At 43.5% G+C, this 17,827-nt stretch overlaps 1 protein-coding gene across 3 annotated transcripts in view; it reads left to right on the plus strand.

The window, feature by feature from the left end:
* Positions 1-1,677: 1,677 nt before the first annotated feature.
* CTNNAL1 (catenin alpha like 1) overlaps positions 1,678-17,827 on the plus strand; it is a 223,378-nt gene continuing 207,228 nt past the window's right edge. The window contains exon 1 of one of the 3 annotated variants that reach the window (XM_075826781.1): positions 1,678-2,049. In XM_075826781.1, the coding sequence (XP_075682896.1) occupies positions 1,924-2,049 (126 nt within the window). In that variant the 5' untranslated portion in view covers positions 1,678-1,923. The remainder of the gene's footprint in view (positions 2,050-17,827) is intronic. The other 2 variants (XM_075826779.1, XM_075826780.1) reach the window with 2 other exon arrangements.

Consider the following 17,827-nt stretch of genomic DNA (forward strand, 5'->3'; position numbering starts at 1 on the left):
AAGTAAGGGCGGGTTCACACATGGCGGAATTGCACTTAAATTCCGCTGCGGACACTCCGCAGCGTTAATCCGCAGCGGAGCCGTTTCTACATTGACTTTCACTTTAATTTAGCAGTGTTCGTTTACACGATGCGTACAATTCCGCTGCGGAGCATAGGCTGCGGAGCGGAATTTGGTGTCCGCAGCATGCTCTGTCTGTTGCGGAGCAGTGGCGGACTCATGGCGGAATTTCTCCATTGACTTCAATGGAGATTCAAAGTTCCGCAATGAAGTCCGCAGCTGTCATGCACATGTCATGTGTGCTGCGGATGCGTCTTGCTTTTTTTACTTGACATTTCTTCATTCTGGCTGGACCTATGTATTTCTAGGTCTACAGCCAGACTGAGGAAGTCAATGGGGCTCCCGTAATGACGGGAGCGTTGCTAGGAGACGTCAGTAAATAGTCACTGTCCAGGGTGCTGAAAGAGTTAAGCGATCGGCAGTAACTGTTTCTGCACCCGGGACAGTGACTACCGATCCCAATATACATGTATCTGTAAAAAAAAATGAAGTTCGTACTTACCGAGAACTCCCTGTTTCTGTCTCCAGTCCGGCCTCCCAGGATGACGTTTCAGTGTAAGTGACGGCTGCAGCCAATCACAGGCCAAGCACAGGCTGCAGCGGTCACATGGACTGGCGCGTCATCCAGGGAGGTCGGGCTGGATGCCGAAGGAGGGACGCGTCATAAAGACAACGGGCGGTAAGTATGAATTTCTTTTACTTTCACTAGGGAAAGTGCTGTCCCTTCTCTCTATCCTGCACTGATAGGGAGAAGGGAAGCACTTTTCCCGCAGTCCGCAGCAGCTAGTCCGCATCAATTTTCTGCACATTTTGTGCAGATCCGCAGCCGTAATCCGCAACCCGGATTAGGTGCGGCATTGATGCGGACAGTTGCGGAGGAATTCCGCCATGTGTGGTCATGCCCTTAAAGTGGGAGTAGTTGCCCGTGGCAACCAATCAGTCTGCTGCTTTCATTTTCTAATGTACCCCTACCCCGCTTTTAATTTACACCAGTGTGTGTGTGTGTGTGTGTATATATATATATATATATATATTTATATAAACAACACAAAAGTTTGAACAGCACATTCCAGCAAAATGAAACAAAACGTGTATACAGGTGCAAGAACGCCTGTGACTGCAAACATACAACACATAAGAAAATGGCGACAGCACACTGCAAATACCATATCCCCAAGAATATGTAGGTTTAATCCCAGTTCTGGGTGGATGTGCAGCGTAGGTTCCCACCTCATAGAGGTCTCCTTGTTGTGGCAGGTGGGCTCACACAATTTGATCAAAGTGTGCGCTAAGACCCCTCCCTATTGTAAGTAGATTTAGCAGTAATGCATATGTATTTATATTTGATGGCATTAGTGCTCACAGTGTGCTGTTGAGATAGATATATATAAATATATATACTTGTACATTGCACTTGCATATGCCATGAATGACGTCTCATGTTGAGCTGATCCTCGTGTTCTGACACAGGTGGCCGGCTTGCTGCAGTGTGACCCGGCGCTGTTGCGGCAGAGAGTAGGAGCCCGGCTCTGGATCTCCTCACTTAGGACAAGCAGCCTGCAGGAATTTGAGAAGAATGAGAAAGTTGCAGGCACGCAGGACATTTTCCCGGTGGGCGGGGACATGGGCGGAGCTGTGAGCGGGAAGGAGGACTGGACTGTGGAGCGGCGCTCCTCCGCAGCGTGGCTCTGTGGCGGGGATGTCTCTTGTCCTGTACTTGTAGTTTGGAGCCTCTCTTCGTTTTTTAGGCGCTCTCCTGTGCCGGGCATAAAACGGGAGCTGCAGGGAGACACAGCAAGGAGGATACCACGTATATAGTGCATACAATAGAGGGAGCACAGCACACGGACTGTTCTCCGAGTCATGGCCACTTCACCGTGCAGCAGCAGTGGGGTCTCCTCGTCCTCCTCCTCTGGCTTCAGCATAGACAGCGGGCTGGAAATCAAAACCAAATCTGTGGAGCAGACACTCGTCCCCCTGATATCTCAGGTAACAATACACAACTCCGGCGGTAAACTGCACAGGGAGCCCGGGCTGAGAGCAGGACTGTGATCCAATGAGCTGGGGGTAAAGTCTCGGCTATTATCATTGTGTACCATACGGAAGATTTCTACACGACTGACCGTGTGTGGTACTATGCGCAGCTCCGATGACATGCGTATAGTCTATTTATATGTGGTACTTGCTGTATGTCATACATAGGATCTCCAGTCCCTGTTATACAGCTGTTTATATATGTGGTATGTACTGTATGTCATACATAGGATCTCCAGTCCCCTGTTATACAGCTGTTTATATATGTGGTACTTGCTGTATGTCATACATAGGATCTCCAGTCCCCTGTTATACAGCTGTCTATATATGTGGTACTTGCTGTATGTCATACATAGGATCTCCAGTCCCTGTTATACAGCTGTTTATATATGTGGTATGTACTGTATGTCATACATAGGATCTCCAGTCCCCTGTTATACAGCTGTTTATATATGTGGTACTTGCTGTATGTCATACATAGGATCTCCAGTCCCCTGTTATACAGCTGTCTATATATGTGGTACTTGCTGTATGTCATACATAGGATCTCCAGTCCCTGTTATACAGCTGTTTATATATGTGGTATGTACTGTATGTCATACATAGGATCTCCAGTCCCCTGTTATACAGCTGTTTATATATGTGGTACTTGCTGTATGTCATACATAGGATCTCCAGTCCCCTGTTATACAGCTGTCTATATATGTGGTACTTGCTGTATGTCATACATAGGATCTCCAGTCCCTGTTATACAGCTGTTTATATATGTGGTATGTACTGTATGTCATACATAGGATCTCCAGTCCCCTGTTATACAGCTGTTTATATATGTGGTACTTGCTGTATGTCATACATAGGATCTCCAGTCCCCTGTTATACAGCTGTCTATATATGTGGTACTTGCTGTATGTCGTACATAGGATCTCCACTCCCCTGTTATACAGCTGTTTATATATGTAGTACTTGCTGTATGTCATACATAGGATCTCCAGTCCCTGTTATACAGCTGTTTATATATGTGGTATGTACTGTATGTCATACATAGGATCTCCAGTCCCCTGTTATACAGCTGTTTATATATGTGGTACTTGCTGTATGTCGTACATAGGATCTCCAGCCCCCTGTTATACAGCTGTTTATATATGTGGTATGTACTGTATGTCGTACATAGGATCTCCAGTCCCCTGTTATACAGCTGTTTATATATGTGGTATGTACTGTATGTCATACATAGGATCTCCAGTCCCCTGTTATACAGCTGTTTATATATGTGGTACTTGCTGTATGTCATACATAGGATCTCCAGTCCCCTGTTATACAGCTGTTTATATATGTGGTACTTGCTGTATGTCATACATAGGATCTTCAGTCCCCTGTTATACAGCTGTTTATATATGTGGTACTTGCTGTATGTCGTACATAGGATCTCCACTCCCCTGTTATACAGCTGTTTATATATGTGGTATGTACTGTATGTCATACATAGGATCTCCAGCCCCCTGTTATACAGCTGTTTATATATGTGGTACTTGCTGTATGTCGTACATAGGATCTCCACTCCCCTGTTATACAGCTGTTTATATATGTGGTACTTGCTGTATGTCATACATAGGATCTCCAGTCCCCTGTTATACAGCTGTTTATATATGTGGTACTTGCTGTATGTCATACATAGGATCTCCACTCCCCTGTTATACAGCTGTTTATATATGTGGTACTTGCTGTATGTCATACATAGGATCTCCACTCCCCTGTTATACAGCTGTTTATATATGTAGTACTTGCTGTATGTCATACATAGGATCTCCAGTCCCTGTTATACAGCTGTTTATATATGTGGTACTTGCTGTATGTCATACATAGGATCTCCAGTCCCCTGTTATACAGCTGTTTATATATGTGGTATGTACTGTATGTCATACATAGGATCTCCAGTCCCCTGTTATACAGCTGTTTATATATGTGGTACTTGCTGTATGTCATACATAGGATCTCCAGTCCCCTGTTATACAGCTGTTTATATATGTGGTACTTGCTGTATGTCGTACATAGGATCTCCACTCCCCTGTTATACAGCAAGTACCACATATATAAACAGCTGTATGTCATACATAGGATCTCCAGTCCCCTGTTATACAGCTGTTTATATATGTGGTACTTGCTGTATGTCATACATAGGATCTCCACTCCCCTGTTATACAGCTGTTTATGTGGTACTTGCTGTATGTCATACATAGGATCTCCAGTCCCCTGTTATACAGCTGTTTATATGGGTCTACCAGAGTGATGTTACTGTATAACATACATAGGCAAGCAATATTGGCATGACCCTCTTCCACAGATGTATATTTCGGACTTTTCCTTTTAACACGTAAAAAGTTTGTTAAAATTGTAGGTCCCAGAAGTCTGTTCTGCCGCTTTGAGCAAGGTTAGGGCTACGTGCGTTTATGGAAATCAATGTCCTCACATACAGCTTATTAACCTTTTTCTAGCCAAAGGACTGCACGCAGGTAAGATGCGATGGGTACTGAAGTAATGCTTCATTGCCCCCTGATGTCCAGCAAAAGCTACAAGCAGACTATTGGTTGTGGCATCATCACATTCCGCCTATGGTGTAACGCCGATATTGTCAGTAGGGCTGCAGGCGACCGTTGTCCCCTATATGTTACTGGCACTATAATATCAGTGCATGGTCTCTCTCCCTCTGATGGGTTCATGTCCAGACCATACAGAACATACGTACTGTGGCAGCAGACCAGCATCATGTCTGTACCGTATTTTCAGTGCCATATATGTCTGAAGGCATCAGCCACCTCCCATTCTATTTGCAATACCTTGATCTTCCTGCCAGCTCATCTGGCATCAACCCACCAAGGGATCATGTCTTTTATTATATTATTTGCATTGAAGATTGTGGGTTAATTTGCATACACTTTTCCTAATGGCCAAACCATTGTGGTTTATAAAGCACTTTTTTTTAATTTAGTCTTTGGACCAAAGGAATGCAATGCATAAATATGCATAAATCCTATTCTTCCCAGAAGGGTCTGTACTGGCAGGACAGAATACCATAAGACATCTAGTGCTGAGAGGAGGTTATACAACAGCTAACTCATGATGGTCCTTACATGTGATTCTTAGAAATTGTGCAATCCTCTTATTGTTCTCCGTTCCCCCATTATCTGAAATAAACAAGGACTGTAGGCAAGTTTACACGCTGCAGATTACATAATAGCTTGGTTGTAAATGACATTTTGTGTAGCTGTTTCCTGTTAGATTGCAGATGATCAGACCCAATAGCAATGAAAACCTAATGATTATTGCGATATCTAGTTGTATTGTGTTAAACAGTGTGCTGATGACTTCAGGTCTGCTCCTAGGGAACGACGCCCCGCCATCGCTAGTGCAATCATTCAATTGTATCTGCGTCCTATTGATGAAGATACAATTGAAGTGCAGTAGGGAACAATGGAGGTGGGGACTGTCGGCTTAGCCGGCGCTCGGTTGCACCGGCGCCTCTTCGGAGAAGCAGCAGGCTGAACGGCTGAGGCGAGAGGCTCATCTTGACTCATGGCAGAAGCCGCCTGGCTGGCTTTACTGTAGAAAGTAGCTCTGGCAACTGTGCTACCACAGGTTATACTTGTTTAGAAAATTCATTTTCAAATTCAATATCCAATAAGAGATTCCCTATAGAGAGGTCCCCTGTTCAGACTCCTTATCTCTTCACCAGACTCGAGATGGCCTACAAGAAGTATCTGGGGCTTGTCTTGCATTACACAGACAACTCAATGATTTGGATTGGCACTAATACACGCCCAGTTGGTAAAAACACAATACACGCCCAGTTGGAAATACGAGAAAACACTCCCAGTTGTCCATTAGAAAGGCTCATTTGCAAAACACATTAACAATACTGAAGTGTTTAGACAGTGAATAGACATTCCACGGGATGTCTATTCACAATCTCTGCACTTCGTTACTGTTTCTATGGTAGTTTACAGCAGAGGAAGCGTAATCTCGTTGTAACCTGTCATTTACCGAGTAATCTCGCGAGATTACGCTTCCTCTGCTGTAACTACCACAGACAGAGTAACGAAGTGCAGAGATTGTGAATAGACATTCCGTGGAATGTCTATTCACTGTCTAAACACTTCAGTATCGTTAATGTGTTAGTATAAGACAGCACATAAGGATCTAGCAGGATCCCTATGCACTGTGTAAATGAATGGAGAGAAGTGCATGACGCTGATTGGTCAGCGTCATACACTCCTTTGTACAACGCCCACTTGGTCTAAAGTGAAAATACGCCCACTTGGGCATTAAGCAACTCATTAGCATAAATCTAAAATCGCTAATAAAGTGGTAAAAATAGATCGTTTTTTTAAATAAAAAGCATTACTGTCACCGACGTTATAGCGCCCATCTCCTTATGTAGGAGATAGGACACTTATAATGTGGTGACAGAGCATCTTTGAAAAATGTGTTAATACAGCCTAAAGCCATCATTGCTCTTCTCTTGGACATGATCAGGATGGGGTTTCAGCCTCCAAAATATAAATAAGAATGTTACCATTCACTGACAGCAAGCAGAGTTTTTAAAAGGTGTAGAATTAAAACCCCATAGTGGAGACTTTTTTTTTTTTTCTTTTTTTCTTTTTTAGACTGGTATTTTATACAATGCATTCTGCATCTATTCTACGCCACACTTTTTTTACAAATTCTTACCAAAGTATGTTAGAAATTTGCAGAACCTTTCCTGATGTAATGATTAAGCTTTATTTACGTAAAACATCTTTTAATGTATCATGTTTTTTTTGTGTAATAATTTTTTGGCTGTGTTCACATTGCATTCAGTTTTAAAATAAAATGTGCTACCAGGACTTCAGTCCTATTCTGCAGTGGTATTTAGAGATGTTATACAAGTGACTGGTTCTGATGAATATACAGACTTGTTTTGAAGAAGCTTGTGACACTTTATGAACTGCTTTGGAGAGAATAGAAATTCCTGTGTCCCGTCTACTCTTCGCTCTGATGTAATGTGAGGGAAAATATGGCTCAGTTAATGTTTTCTGTAAAAAAGGAATTGCTGTCAGTGTTGTGAAAAATGTCTTCCTTGTAACTGGAGCTTGTAATAAAAATGCATATTTGCTATTTAAATCTTGCATCTAGGTTTTATTACTGAACTATCTTGCAGTTAAATCACACTTTAGTGGTCTTTAACTGACTTTGACTTCAGGGCAAGGGCTGCCTGGAAGAAGTGTGTTCACACATTGCGATTTGTTGCAGATTTTGATGCAGATTTTTTTGAGCCAAAGCCAGAAGTGGTTTTATAAAGAAGGTCAAATCTAAGGGTATGTTCACACGTAGTCAACAAAAACGTCTGAAAATCCAGAGCTGTTTTCAAGGGAAAACAGACCCTGCTTTTCAGTCGTTTTTTTACCAACTCGCATTTTTCGCAGCGTTTTCACGCCGTTTTCGCGGCGTTTTTTACGTCCGTTTTTGGAGCAGTTTTCATTGGAGTCTATGAGAAAACAGCTCCCAAAACGTCCAAAGAAGTGTCCTGCACTTCTTTTGACGAGGCTGTATTTTTACGGGTCGTCGTTTGACAGCTGTCAAACGACGACGCGTAAATAACAGGTCGTCTGCACAGTACGTCGGCAAACCCATTCAAATGAATGGGCAGATGTTTGCCGACGTATTGTAGCCCTATTTTCAGACGTAAAACGAGGCATAATACGCCTCGTTTACGTCTGAAATTTGGCCGTGTGAACATACCCTAAAGCAAGAACTTAGGGTATGTTCACACGGCCAAATTTCAGACGTAAACGAGGCGTATTATGCCTCGTTTTACGTCTGAAAATAGGGCTACAATACGTCGGCAAACATCTGCCCATTCATTTGAATAGGTTTGCCGACGTACTGTGCAGACGACCTGTCATTTACGCGTCGTCGTTTGACAGCTGTCAAACGACGAAGCGTAAATTGACTGCCTCGGCAAAGAAGTGCAGGACACTTCTTTGCAACGTAATTTGAGCCGTTCTTCATTAAAGTCAATGAAGAGCAGCTCAAGATATATGAGCGTCACAGACGCCTCACATAATGTGAGGAGGAGCTTTTACGTCTGAAACTACGCAGCTGTTTTCTCCTGAAAACAGTGTCTTTTCAGACGTAAAAGGCACTTCTCGTGTGCACATACCCTCAGTTTTCCCATGGCCGTTTTACATGAGTGTATCTCCAAATTTTCATCAATTTCCCGGTCATCTCACCGCGTTTAACGTCCGTTTCTCATACATTTGCTATTCGTGTTTGCACACTGTTAAAAAGCTGATGAATTTCATTCGGCAGGATTTATTGTCCCAACCCCCTGAAAACACCACCGTGCCCCTGTAGATAGTGACCCAGTGCCCACTTTAGATAGGGCCGCACCATTCCGTTGATGCAGGCCTGGCCTCTTCTGACCAGTCTTGCTGCAGGCGGCACGATGACGTCACTTAGCCAACTGCATCACAAAAAAGCGTCAAATAGTGATGAAGGGAACCGATGGTCCCCTTGCCTCACCAGCGCTGTCAATTGTATCCATGTGCTAAGGACACTGATACAGCTGAATTCCCTTGAGACAGATCATTTTTTTTTAATGTCCGTCACATGAATTAATTTATCAAAAACGGCCATTAAAAACTGATCCATTGAGTTCTATAGGGGCTGAGAAAACTGAAAAAATAGAATATGTTCAATTTTTTTGATAGCCCGTATTCAGGGGCCGTTAACCCCTTCCCGACATTTGACGTATCCATACACCAAAGTCGGGTAGGGGGAAGTATGGAACGGGCTCACGGAGTGAACCCGCTCCATACGATGCGGATGTCTGCTGTATGTTATACCGACACTACAGAGTAACGAGCGGGATCACACTCGAGGGCGATCCCGCTCGTTTTACTTGTTTAGGGCTGGTTCACATCAGCGTTCGCTTTCCGTTGAGGGGTTCTGTCGGAGGTTTCCATCATGGAACCCCGCAATGGAAAGTCAAACGGAAACCACCGCTTCTGTTTGCATCACCATTGATATTAATGGCGACGGAAACATTGCTAATGCTTTCCGTTTGTCACCGTTCCAGCAGGTTCCCGTTTTTCCGACTGAATCAATAACAGTGTCTGGAGGAAGAGTGGAGAGGCATCAATCCAAGTTGCTTGCGGTCCAGTGTGAAGTTTCCAGTCAGTGATGGTTTGGGGAGCCATGTCATCTGCTGGTGTTGGTCCACTGTGTTATATCAAGTCCAGAGTCAGCGCAGCCGTCTATCAGGACATTTTCGAGCACTTCACGCTTCCCTCTGCTGACTAGCTTTATGGAGATGCTGATTTCATTTTCCAGCAGGAGTTTGCTTGATTGGCCAGCAAACTCGCCTGACCTAATCCCCATAGAGAATCTATGGGGTATTGTCAAGAGGAAGATGAGACATCAGACCCAACAATGCAGACGAGCTGAAGGCCGCTATCAAAGTAACCTGGGCTTCCATAACACCTCAGCAGTGCCACAGGTTGATCGCGTCCAGGCCACGCCGCATTGATGCAGTAATTCATGCAAAAGGAGCCCCGACCACGTATTGAGTGCATATACTGTACATACTTTTCAGTAGGCCAACATTTGCGTATTAAGTCATTTTTGAAATTGGGCTTATGTAATATTCTAAATTTCTGAGAAAATTCTGTTTTAATTGAGAAGGACTAGTATAAGTGCCTTATGATTGGTGGTGGTCCTTTGGTTGTAATCCTTCTCTTTTCTTCCCCTAAGGCCTCATGCACACGACCGTATTTTTTCCCACCCGTAAATACTGGCGTAAGTACGGGTCTGGTGTCACACGTATTCCACCCGTTTTGCACCAGTATTTACGAACCCGTGCCCGTAAATATGGGTCCGGTGTCACACGTATTCCACCCGTATTTACGAGCACGTTTTTGGCGGCAAAATAGCACTGCACTAATCGGCAGCCCCTTCTCTCTATCAGTGCAGGATAGAGAGAAGGGACAGCCTTTTCTGTAATAAAAGTTAAAGAAATTCATACTTACCCGGCCGTTGTCTTGGTGACGCGTCCCTCTCTTCACATCCAGCCCGACATCCCTGGATGACGCGGCAGTCCATGTGACCGCTGCAGCCTGTGATTGACCTGTGATTGGCTGCAGCGGTCACATGGCCTGAAACGTCATCCAGGACGTCGGGCCGGATGTCGAGAGGGACGCGTCACCAAGGCAACGGGCGGGAGACCGGACTGGAGGAAGCAGGAAGTTGTCGGTAAGTATGAACGTCTTTTATTTTTATTTTTTACAGGTTTATACTGATCGGTAGTCACTGTCCAGGGTGCTGAAAGAGTTACTGCCGATCAGTTAACTCTTTCAGCTCCCGGGACAGTGACTATTTACTGACGTCGCTTAGCAACGCTGCCGTAATGACGGGTGCACACATGTAGCCACCCGTCATTACGAGAGCTCCATAGACTTCTATGGACTGTCCGTGCCGTTATTACGGCCTGAAATAGGACATGTTCTATCTTTTTCAACGGCACGGGCACCTTCCCGTGAGAAAACGGGAAGGCACCCGTCGCCAATAGAAGTCTATGAGCCCGTTATTACGGGTCGTGATTACGACCCGTAATAACGGGAGTTTTTACGGTCGTGTGCATGAGGCCTAAACAAAATGTTTTCCTTATTCCCTCTACTGAGAGGAGGTCCAGGTATAGTGTGTATATGTGTATTTATCTAGATGTATATATTTTGTAAAGTATACCTCCACTGGGGTCCACAAATGATCTATTTTTTTTATAAATCACTTACAGCAGTGTTATCACTTGCATGCTGTTTTTTATTTTTACACCTAATGTCTATTGTCTTGATGAAAATCTCATGAAAGCTGCATATACAAGGCCCTTTTACATGAGCCAATGACCATTTTTCTCCTCTGCTACAGCTGGTATATTTGTGCCATTTATATCCTCCCAGTAGCAGTGAGTGTGCTGAGAGAGCACCGCGCCCTGCTAGAGCTGGCGCTAGACCGCCGGACGGCTCCTAACGTCATTTCAGAAGTGTCACGTAGAGCCTTATTGGCTCAATGCTCCGGCACCTAACCAACATCATTGGGAGCCGCCTGTCCGTCCCGCGCTAGCTGCTAGATATGAAAGTTTAAAAAAAAAATACAGAAGGGGTTCTGAGACCCTTTTTTATAGAACTTATTTTAACGCTCCTGAGTTTTTATTGCCTCCCTCCTTTAAGGCATCATCCACTCCGTATTGAAGACCACAAAACACGGATCCTAGTATATATCCCTTTCAAAGGGTTACATAGCCTTTAAACCATTTAGTTTGGCATCTGTTGGTTTTAGTAAGTTGTAGAGTTGAGCAGCTGAAGAGTTTGTAAGAAATTCTAGGGAAAGTCATTTAAAAAGTTTTACCCGCCCTTACTTTGTTCTTGCTGAGCTGTGTATTAGGAGTTGTTGTTGTTATTATAATAATAATCTTATATAGCGCCAACATATTCTGCAGCACTTTACAATTACATAGTGGCAAAAATAACTAAAAATGTAAACAAGAGGAGTGAGTGCCCTGCTCGCAAGAGCTTACAATCTATGAGGAGATAGGGGAGACACAAAATGTTTTGTACAATGAGTTTATCCTTGATCTGCTTTATGTAGTATTGTTCTTCCCTAATTATATAGTCTTTCCAATCTGCGGCGTAATACAGTACCAGCATAGTCCATGAGATTCCAGGACATTTCATGTACACACTGTGGTATTTTTGGGGACTGTAATTGGCCTGTGGTGCGTTTTTTTTTAGAATCCAAGGCATGTCAATTTATCTTGCGTTCTTGCTTGCGAATTCTATCTGCCTAGTGCAGAGGAAAATCACACCAAAATCCGCAACATGGAAACGGGCCGAAAAACGCATCAAAACAGGAAAACCGCATCAAATTATACAACGTGTGCATTCCGCCTTAAAATGCACAAAACAAAGTGCAAAGTGAAAAAGTAACGTAGCATAGCAGTACAAATTTACGTTGTTACGAAAGTATTAAATGATTTTCCAGTGTTCGTTTTATTAAGATACATTTCTACCTTTTTTTTTTCTGGAGATCATCCGGTCTAGTAACATCATGTATGTCTAGTGTGTACACTGACTTTTTTTCTATGTTCTCTTCAACTTTAGCTGCAATGTGACAGGCAGAATAACTCTGACAGACTTTTGTTTCGGTGGAATTGCAGGGATGAAAATGGCATATTGTGGCCACAATCCGGACATGAAACCTGCCTGATGTAGACAAGTGTGTAATAAGTTGCCAACAACAGTTTCCTCTGGTCTCCCCATAAACATGCATGTTCGGCGCAGCCATTCATGCATGTTTATTTCCATTGGCAAAGGGAGATCATCTCTGGCAAATGAATGGGCGACCATGTATTGCAGAATATTACTGAGTCCCACAGATTAGGACCTGCTCTTTGCAGGGCACCCTTGTCCATATTCCCAAATAGGTTGTACAAACGGGACAAGCCCTTTACCTGATAGGTATAGGCAACATAGGATTTGTTCCATACATTTAGTTTTTATGGTCACTTACTTTTATTTTCCTCAGAATTTAATGGAAATGTTTTTTTGTTTTTTTTTTACAAGATTGCCAATGAGAACAATGTGAGATTGAACATAAGTTTAGGGTTTTTTACACTGGGTGATCACCGGGCAGACAAGGGTCCATAGAGCGCTCGTTGCCGATAATTGCCCTGTGTAAACAGGGCAGTGATCATAAGATGAACGAGCAAACGCCCATTCATCTGCTGGTCGTATTGTTTTAAAAAAAAGTAAAATATAATCGTTGTCGGCAACACGTCTCAGTGTGTAAACGGAGGTGCGCAGCCGGCATGATGATGCTGATGTATGAGGACGGGCGATCGGAGTATTGACCGCTCGTCCCCATCCATAGATCCATGTGACAGGAGCAAACGATCGCCGATCAATGATGTCTCGTTGATCGGCGCTCGTGGCACCGGCCAGTGTAATAGGGGCTTTACAGTCAACATCAAATTTTGGTGGCCACCCGCCAATGCAATGGCTCGCATACATTGACCAAGTCAGAGCTAGTCTGTATTTGTTTCCGTAGAGGTAGAACACCTGATGAACTTGCAGCAGCGTTAGGCGATGTTCACATGGACTAAAGGTGTTTTCTGCAGCAATTTTCTCAAAACAAAAAATGTTAATTGACTGCGACGTGTGAACACATCCTTAGAGTATGTAGAGGCACGCTCTAGTCATGATCTGTTATTAAAGTGCAACAGTCTTGGGATAGATAGACCTTTAAACAAGGGCATTTACGTGGAGTATATAAAGAGTTTCACAATGCAGTTTTTACATGTGAGACTGTAAAATAAATGTTTCACCTGTAAAAACCACACAGCTGATAACCGGGCAATTTATTATATTTTTTTTTTTTACTGTGATTTTTAACGCACGGACAAAAATGTCTCATGTAAATGCACCCTTCAACTACTAGCGTAAAAAAAAAAGGCTTCTTCTGCCAACTAGCTGAATTAAATGGTACTGTAGTGCAGCGTGAGCATGCCAGTCCTAACTGTCTGAAGTCGCGTAAGCCACAAACTGAGTGATCTCTAAGGCTGGATTCACACGAGCATGGTCGGTCCGTAAGGAACGGACGTATTTCGGCCGCTAATCCCGGACCGAACACCGTGCAGGGAGCCGGGCTCCTAGCATCATAGTTATGTACGACGCTAGGAGTCCCTGCGTCTCCGTGGAACTACTGTCCCGTACTGAAAACATGATTACAGTACATAACTATGATGCTAGGAGCCCGGCTCCCTGCAGTGTGTTCGGTCCGGGATTAGCGGCTGAAATACGTTCCGTCTTTTACTGGCAGAACATGCTCGTGTGAATCCAGCCTAACTATGTGTAGATCTCCCCCCCCCCCCCCCCCCATTTAAAGAGCTCATTCCTTGTGCAATATGGTACAAAATTGTAAATACGTTGTAGAAAAACTGCAGTATTTACGCAAAGCGTGAACTCGGCCTAAGGGCTTGGTCATACGTAACTGATTTGCTGCAGAAAATTTCCGCATCATTACCGCATCAACTAGCGGAGAATTCGCTGTGGAAAAAATCTGCACCATTTCCGTACAGAAAATACGCAGCAATTCTGTTACGTGTGGATAAGACCTAACGCCTCATGCACATGACCATGTGTGCCGTCCGAGTCCCGTCAGTGATCAGAGGAAAGATAGGACGTGTTCTATCTTTCCTCAGATCGGAGACTCGGACCATTTTTCATGGACCCGATTCACCCGCTAAAGTGAATGGGGCCATGAAGCCTATCGGGTGCCACTCTGATGCCGTCAAAAACGGTCCGAGTGGCACAACGGTCATGTGCAAGAGACCCGACAGTTCAAAAATGCAACAAAAACGCAACATATACGCAGCTTTATGAAGGACAGATTGATATGCAGTTCATTGGGCCTGTTTGAGATTTGATTTTCTTATTGACAATGTGTCCGGTGTATAAGATATCACCCGCTGTTCACTGGGTCGCAGGGTAGAAAGTTTCCCCTGAACCATTAGTAAAGCCCTGCCAGCGGTGATGACGTCACTAGTTATGCTGCGGAAGCTATTAACTTTCATTACAATACTGATAAAAACTGTCCAGAAAGGCAGTTGTCAACACAAATATGACCGTGTCCAATGCTAGAATAAACGTCACTGGCGTTCACGACGTCCTTGTGAAGGGAGAGTGCAGGCTCTTTATATCTGCCTCATGAGTGGATTATATTATGTGTATCATTTCTAGAAGTTCCTCATTATTACTGGGGGATACCAGCTTGTCTGAAGTCTAATCCGCAGGCAGCTAGCATACTGAGCCGGCACTAAACATGCTTTATGGCCATTGCTTCTGAAAGCTTTCTTTTCGAGAGGGAATTTGTGTAGTTAGTGGAATATGTGCACATTTCCGTGCTTGAAGCTTATAAATAAATGGCAGGTTGTATTTGTGAGCCAGTCAAAGGCTGCTGACATGTACACGCAGACTGTAAATAATACTGGCCAATGTTCTTGAGTGCTGCGGTGCATATTTACTACCGTAGAGCTGGATGCCTTCCATAACTCCGTTTTAGACACCGTATCTGGTTTACACTTGTAAAGGTATATCAATAACGAGGGGGGAAAAAATAATCTAATTTTTAATTCTCATCGTCGATGGTGATTATCTATAGAGCTGTATGAAAAGCAGATTTCTATTGTACCAAGGTCTTCTGTACAGTAGCTGTTCTATACAGGCATGGACACATTCTGTTCTTCCAGATATTGGGGCAGTCTTTCATACGTGTCTATAGGTTTTATAATGATTATTTATTTCATGCTACTAAACAAGCTTTACACAATACAAATTTCCACAAAGTTGCAATGTTTGAGGTAAATTTTTCCATAAAAAAATTACTACTTATATAGAATAGTTTAAGGAGTATTTACACGCAGCTCTTTTTATAGCTGCATTGATATTTACCAGGTAATCTAACAATTACCATAGTAAAGCCTCACGCAAGTCTTTCTTTGTGTCTCAAAAAGCAGTTTCTAGATGTTAGTGAACAGGAAAATATGAATTTCCTTCCAAATAACCAGGTGGCATAAGGAAAAGCAAAGTGTCTAACATGTCTTGCAAAATGCACCAAATTTTTCATACCGCCACTGTGATAAGTTTGATCTAGCTTTATATTGTCTATCTGTATGACCGTAGTAGTAAATCTCCAACAATCTTCTTCTGCGACATGTACCGCAGACTTGATCAAGTTGGAGTAAAAGTACATGGCTGCGCCAAATATGTTATTGACTTATGCCACGGGATGGTCTAGTTTTGTCTACAGGTTAAGTGAATTTGGGACAATTTGTTCTTGTTGTTCCTTTTAGAAAGTGTTTCTTGCCACACTAGTGAAGTTCCACACTTGTTAAGATGTTTGGATATTGAAGACGCCTATTTCCCTTAAGAATGACGCTATTGTCTAATTAATAGAACGGTTTTGTCCCAACTTCCCCTGTGGTAATATGATCACTTTCCTGTAGATTGCTATCTGCTTCCTGATTGGATATGGCTTGGCAGAACCGGTTGTCCACGAGATTCTTTGTACAGGCTTTGGAAATGTTATTACTAGTTTTAATAGTATTCTGATGCTTTCTATTAGCCAGCATGGTTTGCTCTACTTCATACCTAAGGCAGGGATGATCTCGTAATGAGCCTGTCTTTGCAGTGACAATATCTGGCTCCTCTTCATTTTCACAATTTTCTTCTGAATTGGATCTATCTAAAATAAGGTTTAATATGGCCTAATGGCTTTTCAAACACACTTTCTATTAACATCTCTGTGATGTTGATCAGAACTTCCATCTAGAAATGCACCAAGTATCACATAAAAAAACCACAAAAAAATAAAAAAAGATTTTCACACAGGGCGGTTTTCAGCCGATGTGACTTCTGCAGCCAATTACAGGCTGCAGCAGTCACTTGGTCTGCAGCGTCTTCACAGAAGGCTGGGCTGCATGGAGACCAGACATGGGGAGCAGAGACGCGTCGCTATGGCAACAGGGATGTGAGTATCGATTTTTTTTTTTTTTCTATGCTCTGCTTTCCGCAGCAGCGAATCTGGAAGAAAATTATTCTTCCTGCAGTGTGGATCCCATGTTAGACTCTGTTTAACATCTATTTTGTCTTCTACGCAATTCCATCCTTCAAAAAAACAACCTATACCACACAGTAGGAGTATTTTTTAAAATAGGAACCTATGGCTGACTCATGCACACAGTATGGCGTCCGTCACAGGTATCTGTTAAACGTATGCCTCGGGGAGCTCCCGACATCACTGTCCATATATGGACTGTGTCGTCAGGAGCAGTGCTGGAGTCCCCGGACAGAGCGCTAGTGAATTCTCTGCTTGGGGACTCCAGTGATCGGAAACGCCTGACGTCACTGTCCATATATGGACAGTGACGTCCGGAACTTTCCCAGGATCAAGATTCCCGGGGCAGAGCATCTACTAGCGATCTACCGGGGTACTCCAGCACTGCTCCTCTTGACACTCTCTATATATGAACGTTTAACCTATACCTCTGACGGATACCATACAGTGACATCCGTCACCCCTAGGCTCCCGAGTTAAAAAAAACTGTGGAACACTTGTTTCTTTTGTGGGATACCTCAGGATGTAATAGCGTAGTCATTTACGCTATTCTATCCTTAAAAAACGGTATACCAGCCCGACAGAGGCCAAAAGGACAATATTTTGGTCTCCTTAATGATAATGGAGCCCTATGAATATATCTATCATTTAAGGCGGGAGCTTTCCTGATGTACACGATAAACGTAGGGCAAAAACGTGATGTGAATAGGGCCTACTCGTTCGCATCAGCGATCCTTATGCCGTTCTGTTTCGTCAGAGGAGCAGAACAAGGGAATGACCAGAAGCGCCGGTTCCGTTGCTCCACGGATACCGCCGGCGGAACCCATTGACTTTAATGGGTTTCTTCGGTTTTCCCGGAAACACTAGCACTGCAACCTACACTGTTTCCGGTATTTTTGACAGGCTCTGCAACAGTGTGAATGTGAATTTTCTAGATAATGTACATTCTGTTCAGCTGCCATAATCTGAATTATTAATAAAGATAATAGAAGAACATAAACCTGTGTGTCCTATGAACTCCCTCTGTGGG

This window comes from Rhinoderma darwinii, chromosome 5, assembly GCF_050947455.1.
Source record: "Rhinoderma darwinii isolate aRhiDar2 chromosome 5, aRhiDar2.hap1, whole genome shotgun sequence".
NCBI lineage: Eukaryota > Metazoa > Chordata > Amphibia > Anura > Rhinodermatidae > Rhinoderma > Rhinoderma darwinii.